General features: G+C 41.3%; 1 protein-coding gene across 1 annotated transcript; it reads right to left on the bottom strand.

Annotated features, from left to right (window-relative positions):
- Positions 1 to 4,683: 4,683 nt before the first annotated feature.
- LOC136522614 (uncharacterized) lies at positions 4,684 to 5,536 on the bottom strand. The gene is made up of 4 exons (XM_066516422.1): positions 5,369 to 5,536; positions 5,181 to 5,273; positions 5,004 to 5,102; positions 4,684 to 4,860 (listed from the first exon to the last, which is right to left on the bottom strand). The coding sequence occupies exons 1-4, from the start codon at positions 5,534 to 5,536 to the stop codon at positions 4,684 to 4,686; spliced, it is 537 nt and encodes a 178-aa protein (XP_066372519.1).
- Positions 5,537 to 7,335: the final 1,799 nt, after the last annotated feature.

The following is a 7,335-nucleotide window of genomic DNA, read 5'->3' on the forward strand; positions in this document are numbered from 1 at the left end:
TAACAAATGACGCACAACGACATTCTTCCTCTCGACAATTAGGGTTAGGGCTTTGGGTGTTCTAGGGGGTCTCCATGCCCGACGACCTTAGAAGGGGGAGCGACCTGGCATCGGTGGTCGTCGGCCCAGCGGTGGAGGCGGTACGGCAGGCGATGAGCGAGGCCATGGGGGCACTGCCCAACAGACAATGCTAGACATTCAGCGGGTAGGGCAGGTGGTGGGGGCAACCAACCACAACGTTAGGGGAGAGTGGGGCCACGACGACAATGATAGGATGTGGGCGATGAAGTCACTGGTGACCTAGATGATGGGGCAGCACGGCCTGGTAAAGAAGAGTATGGAGATTAGGGAAGGGCAAGACTATGGCGACAATAGGTGCACTACTACAGATTGACTTATCACTATCGCCACTTTCACTGCCATAGCAATAGAAGCGACTGTGTTTTACTTCCACCACCGGTTGGACCGATATCGAGGTCTCCTGCTAAAGGAAACCGGCAGTTGAGACTTCTACCACCGATGGGTTTAACAGTAGATGCGGTAGTGGTATTTTTTCCATCGCATGAAAAGTCATTCTTGGGTGATGTTAGTGGAAGTTTTGCGACGTCGCAGTCGAGTATAGGTTATTTTATGTACTCGATAGGTCTTTATTATTGTACACCCAGTAGCCTTCGATACAAATCTTTGTTATTGTACACCTTTCGAATGTACGTAACCTACTAGACTTATGAATAAAGATTTACTTTTTAACAAAATGTTGGCTCATGTCGTTGTGGTACTCAATTCCTATTTTTATTCATAAATATTTCAGAAAATCAATCAGAACCATTTTACAAGACTGCTTGACTAGTAGACTAGATTTTGGTTCACAAGAGTTTTTTTAAATGTATAAATAAAAATACGTTTAAAAATCTATTTTAGGCAAAGGACAACTTCTATTTTAACTTCCTGCATTAAAAATGATTATAAGTAAGAAATTAAAATTGATAGCAGCAAAAGAAACGGAAAAAAAACGTTGTGAAACCACCCTCTAGCCGATTCAGGAGCAACATGAAACTATTGTGGACCGAAACATTTAGATCCTAAGCCATTTGGCGCTGTTTCTCGTGATTCTTAAGAGAACTAGAACTGATTCAAGCAACCAAACGGCTCCTTAGCCAAGAGAAATTTAGAATGGAGTCATCCTAGAAGAAAATATTCCTCTATAGGTCCACAGCCAACCTAACTCTGAAAATCGGTGCAACGGGATGGGATGACAGATTTCTATCTTTTTTAAATATTGTTTCGACCGTTCCATGCGCCACTATGCCGGTACTGCATGTTGGCCTCCCATGACAATGTCATCGGTTTGGTGTCCTATGGCCCTGCCGCTGCCCCACCACCCAGCGCACTAGCACGGGCAAGCTTAATCCTTCGGTGGGCAGCGTGGGGAGGGCAAGATCTTGTGGCTAGAACGGGTTTGGTGGTCGATGCGATGAGGCGGGCGAGGTTGGGTGGTCAGTGGCGCAATCGAGATTAGGTGGGCTGGAGGTCGGTGCTTTGGATCTCCGGAGTAGACGGGTAGACGGTAAATCCATGAAAAAGATGAGGATGGGACTGATAATGTGGCCCTATGGCAATGGTGCCTGACAGAAGAAAAATCCTTCTATCCTCTCGCTCCCATCCGTGCTACCAAACCCTCTCTTTCCCATCCCTCATACTAAACACGAAATAATAATGCCTTCAATTTTCCTCCTTAATCAAAAAGCAACATGGGATCATCCCATCTCACAAAAGTAGGATGAACCAGCATCGTCCGTCCTTATGCCCAAACTAAATGCAAGCTAAGATAGCACTCAAGATTCAGATGGTCTGACACAAACGTTCTTGTGATGCCGGCTTAGGAGAATAATGGCCAATATAAATTGCGAAGTAAACGCCACTAGTAGTATATGAACTCTTCAAGCAATCAAATGGTTTGCTAGAACTTCTACCAAATAAGAGCAATTATAACAAGACCGACTTAATTAGCAAGGCTAAGGAGGTATTTGGATCCCTGGGCTAAAGGTTACTCAACTTTGTAATAATAGACTAAACATACCAATCATGAGCTAATGAGCTCTAACCACTAGCCAATTAGTCTCATTAGCCCTTATTAATCCATAATTATCCTGAGTTTAGCCCTCTCTTGTTTGGCATCCAAAACCTAGGACTAATTGTTAGCCCATATAATCCAAGCATCCTGTAAACAGTGTTGACGTAAAAAATATTCTAATATGACAAAGGGAGAAAACGAGAGAAAATGGGCTGGTGTTGGACTACCCGCCTAGCTAAATTGTACCATACATCCGCTTCTAGGCAAAATCTTTATACAACGCGCGTGTGCCACAACAACAAATGACGCACAACGACCTTCTTCCTCTCGACAATTAGGGTTAGGGCTTTGGGTGTTCTAGGGGATCTCCATGCCCGACGACCTTAGAAGGGGGAGCGACCTGGCATCGGTGGTCGTCGGCCCAGCGGTGGAGGCGGTGCGGCAGGCGGTGAGCGAGGCCATGGGGGCACTGCCCAACAGACAATGCTAGACATCCAGCGGGTAGGGCAGGTGGTGGGGGCAACCAACCACAACGTTAGGGGAGAGTGGGGCCACGACGACAATGATAGGATGTGGGCGATGAGGTCACTGGTGACCTAGATGATGGGGCAGCACGGGCTGGTAAAGAAGAGTATGGAGATTAGGGAAGGGCAAGACTGTGGCGACAGTAGGTGCACTACTACAGATTGACTTATCACTATCGCCACTTTCACTGCCATAGCAATAGAAGCGACTGTGTTTTACTTCCACCACCGGTTGGACCGATATCAAGGTCTCCTGCTGAAGGAAACCGACAGTTGAGACTTCTACCACCGATGGGTAACAGTAGATGCGGCAGTGGTATTTTCTCCATCGCATGAAAAGTCGTTCTTGGGTGATGTTAGTGGAAGTTTTGCGACGTCGCAGTCGAGTATAGGTTATTTTATGTACTCAATAGGTCTTTATTATTGTACACCCAGTAGTCTTCGATACAAATCTTTGTTATTGTACACCTTTCGAATGTACGTAACCTACTGGACTTATGAATAAAGATTTACTTTTTAACAAAATGTTGGCTCATGTCGTTGTGGTACTCAATTCCTATTTTTATTCTACTCCGGCAACGGGCGACCGGGTGGACGAGACCCTTCAGACGAGCCACGTGGTGCAGTCAATTTTCTCCATCCAACTTCCAACGTCGTTTCGAGGAGAAGCGTGCTCCACTAAGATCATGGGAGACATGGCCTCGCCTTAACTCCTGCTCTCGCTTGGTGCAATCGTAGGGAAATCCAATGGACACCTAGCTCGCCTATATATCCTTCGATAAAAGGGTTGCGTATCCTAACCCAAAAGGTGCCTCATGATCATTGGTGAGCCGGCGGCGCATGAGTCCAAACGCCGACAAAAGCTCATGGACAGGGAGATCAACAAGGCCACCCTAGGTGACGTCGTCCCAGCTTTCCTAAAATGATCGAAGACTGTGATCACTTTAAACAGAAAGGATCACTCCGACCACATTCCACAGCCGAGACGTTTTCCCCTTGTCATCGACCCAATCATCGGCAAGACCCGCCTGTCTCGTGACCTCATGGATGACGGGAGCGGTCTCAACCTCCTCTACGCCGAGACCTATGACGCAGTGGGACTATCCCGAGCGGCGATGCGACAATCCAGTCACTACAAGAGAAAAGTGGTATTAACAATGGGATATGTGGCCGTTAAAAGTTGGTATGTGGTCGCTAAAAGTTTCTAACGACCACAAAAATGTGGTCATCCATGGTCGTTAAAGGCTCCGTCGTTAATACAATTAACAACCACATACAATTTCCCATCGTTAACTTTTCAACGACGTGATAATATGTGGTCGTTGATACTATAGCATTAATGACCACGTTTATAGTAACAACGACCACATTTGTCATCGTTAATATCATAGTGTCATCTTAGCATAATGCATTAACAACCACATTTGTGGTCGCAAATTGTTTCTACAAGGTACTATGAAGGGTATTAGTGACCACTTCTATAGCATTAACAACCATACATTTATCACTAATAATTTTATATTGGAGTGGCACTTCTATAGCATCAGCAACCAATATGGGACATAACAGCGACATGCTTTCACAATAGGCAATTTATAAATAAATTAATTTTCAACATTCCACAAATTCAACTTCACAATGGTCCTAGATGGTTCATGTGACCAAGGCGGAAAACACAATCCAAAACATGAAACTAATAGTGGCGGACATGAGACCAATCCTACAAATAACAAGGTAGTACTAAGCTATGCTTGAAGGGATCCACCCATCAAATGTCTTCTCATGAACAATTGTGAGGTCATGCTAGTAATGTGTTGCTCTTCATCTTGCTCCCTGCAATATGCAAATTTCATATCAGCAACAAACAAATAAAATCGACTAAAGATATCATGTATAAATAATTAATCTTTCTGGGTGTAGATGCTTACAGATGATCACTCTTTATTCATGAGCTAAACTAGCACTCATATTACACTTTAATTCTGCCTATTCTTCTTCCATTCGGCTAACACAATTGGTAATCATTCTATTTTCCTCATGAAGTGATCTATTATCTTCTTGAAGTTCTTTCTTTCCTTGTTCAGACTATGTAAGCTTTTCTATCAGTTCAGCTTTGGTAACAACCAGACTCCGTAAGTCTCTTGCTTTTACTCTGCCACCATAACCAATAACACGGTCATGCCTATTTGATTCGAAGCACTTATCCATAAGTTCCACATTAGAAAGGGAAGGGTTCAGTAGCCTTTCCACCTCAATCTCTGCCTGTGAACAAAGCAATTAGAATTAGGTGCTTCTACCATCACATGTGTATTTATTCTTGTGTAACACGGATATCTCCAAATACAATTGTCATTAATCTACAATAATGTCCAGCAAAATGAATTCGAAGGCAACTATAAACTTACGTGCTTGGTAGAGGTTTCAGAATCCACAAAAGTGACATCCTTCATGTGAGTGAGAGAAAATAATTTATCCAAAGTTGGAGGATTATTTTCCTTGCCACCCTATTACAAGTAGAACATCAGAACACAAGTAACGAGAGGTAATAATTGAAAAAAGTGAGCGCAGAATACTATACATACATTGTCCCATATGATCTGTCTACATGGTTTGCTGCCACTGTGATGAAGAATTTTCAAGTATGATCTATTTTTGGAGTTTCTCTTGCTCTTATCCTACAGTTCCATGAAATAATTTTACTAACCATGGTCACCAGGTACAAAATGTGCAACAATGTTGTCACTATGTATGTGAGAAGATTAAAACTTACTATGAAATCCTTGTTGTAGAAATGTTCCTTGACAAGCCACTCCCAATCAGGTTTTTTAATCCCTTTAGGGCAATTCTTAATAGCTTGCTGCATATTCCTTGCTGGCTTAACAAATTGCCGATTCAAGTCCCCAAGCCAATTATTCCATAGATCTCTAGCGTGCTCCATGATCTCAGCTTTGTATACATCAATTTCAATGTCCAGATTTGCATTTTCAAACTTGTCCTGCATAGATATTCAACCAATGTTTCAATATGAGTACAAGATTCTTGAAGAAAAAAACTAAGTATGTAGGACTTAGATATGTAAGGAAGCGTGTACCTTAATTGCATAAAAAATGTGCTTTTGAGCTGCTGGACTTATATCAGTCCATTTCTTCACTCTGATTGGAGTAGTGTTACAATCACGAACTATTTTACCCAACTGTCTTGGGAATGTTTTAGATAAAACCCGATTGTTGTAGAACATTACTTTAATTTTCTCGCATGCCTTTAGTTTTGCAACCTTCTTACATTTATTTCTTCCACGGCCTTGCTGTTTCTATACTGTTTTGCCACCTAAAACATATACAGAAGAAGAGTCAAATTCATTTTGGTAAAGAAAAGTATTTTTTACTTGATTTAGTGTCTAGACCATTTGATGTATCTGCAGGTCGCTGCTGCTCTTGTACTTTCTCAGTTTCCATTTTGTCATTATTTGATAATTCATCTGAAAGCAAATGGTTCAAATGGAGTATCTATCAGTAAATGAGTATTGTAACATGTGCACTAAACTCTTATTCCTGAATATGTTATTAGCACCTCATTATGATTTTTCTTCATCTATGATTGGTAATTTTTGTCGCAACATGCATTGTCAAAAAACAAATATTCATCTACAAAGTGTTTAACATGAGTATTTTTTCCATACCATCTTGCATTGAACATGTAGAACTTTGTGTAATCCGTCTCCTTTCAGCATGCGTGTTTTCTTGATCAATGGCCCTGTGATCATCGCTACTCCTTGTAGCACGTGCCCTGTACTGATCATTAGGCCTGTTGTCATCTCTGCCCCTTCCAGAAAGCATCCTATCTTGATCAATATCCCTACAGTCATCTCTACTGAAGGTGGCTGCAACACATAAGTGCTAATTGTAAATAATGAAAAATTAGTTCGATATAGATTTTCTACTCATTTAAGATGCCAGAGTCTAATATTTGAACTTCTTTGTTTTCATGTTCCATTGATGCCATTCATATGTTGCTTCTTCATCATCTGAATTTTCGCTAACATCCGAAGAACATGGCTGACTTGCATATTTGGATTTCTTTGCTTTTACTATCCTATCTGATGCACCTCCATGTTCTGAGTCGTCTACAGGAATACAATGTTAAGTGGAACAACAGGTTATGTAAACTATTTCTTAGACATACATTGTCATGAACTTTCAGTTAAATAGAGATAACTTATATATAACATCCTTAACCTACTTCTGGTACTTGAGTAGTTTTTCTGACTGATGTATGAACATTATTGGTGTCTTCATTTAGACTGTTGTGGATTGTTGTGTCACTACTAATGTTTGGGTATGTTCGCTTCACTTGCTGTTGACGAAGCAATCCATGACTTATGAATTGTGACCTTTTCAATGCTGCGGGTGTGAGATTTCCATACCTGCACCATTGCATTGTGAGGACCTACACAAATAGCAACCATATCAATTAATTTATAATTGGTGTGATAGTACAAGAGTAACATCAATGTGGTAAGCACTGAACCTGTAATTGCATTGAAAATTGAAGAAAGATTATGGAAAAAAATAAATCACTGAATATTATAATAGTTGTTGTCTAACTTAACTAGCAAAAGTTCCAAAACTAATGCAAATCTGACACATGGACATTTAATTTCAACATCCCCACAAGTCCTACCGAAGGCATAGTCCAGAAACTTTTTAACACCAGCCAAATAAATATCTTTTTTGAGGT

The sequence above is a fragment of the Miscanthus floridulus genome, chromosome 18 (assembly GCF_019320115.1).
Source record: "Miscanthus floridulus cultivar M001 chromosome 18, ASM1932011v1, whole genome shotgun sequence".
In the NCBI taxonomy this organism is placed as follows: Eukaryota; Viridiplantae; Streptophyta; class Magnoliopsida; order Poales; family Poaceae; genus Miscanthus; species Miscanthus floridulus.

What these genes read in the sequence shown, in the direction of transcription:
- LOC136522614 (XM_066516422.1), bottom strand. Translation starts at nt 5,536, where the DNA reads ATGGAGCACGCTAGAGATCTATGGAATAATTGGCTTGGGGACTTGAAT. An exon ending in TCTACAACAAGGATTTCATA is followed by an intron (nt 5,274 to 5,368) that starts GTAAGTTTTAAT and finishes ATGGAACTGTAG; the next exon opens with GATAAGAGCAAGAGAAACTC. An exon ending in GACAGATCATATGGGACAAT is followed by an intron (nt 5,103 to 5,180) that starts GTATGTATAGTA and finishes TACTTGTAATAG; the next exon opens with GGTGGCAAGGAAAATAATCC.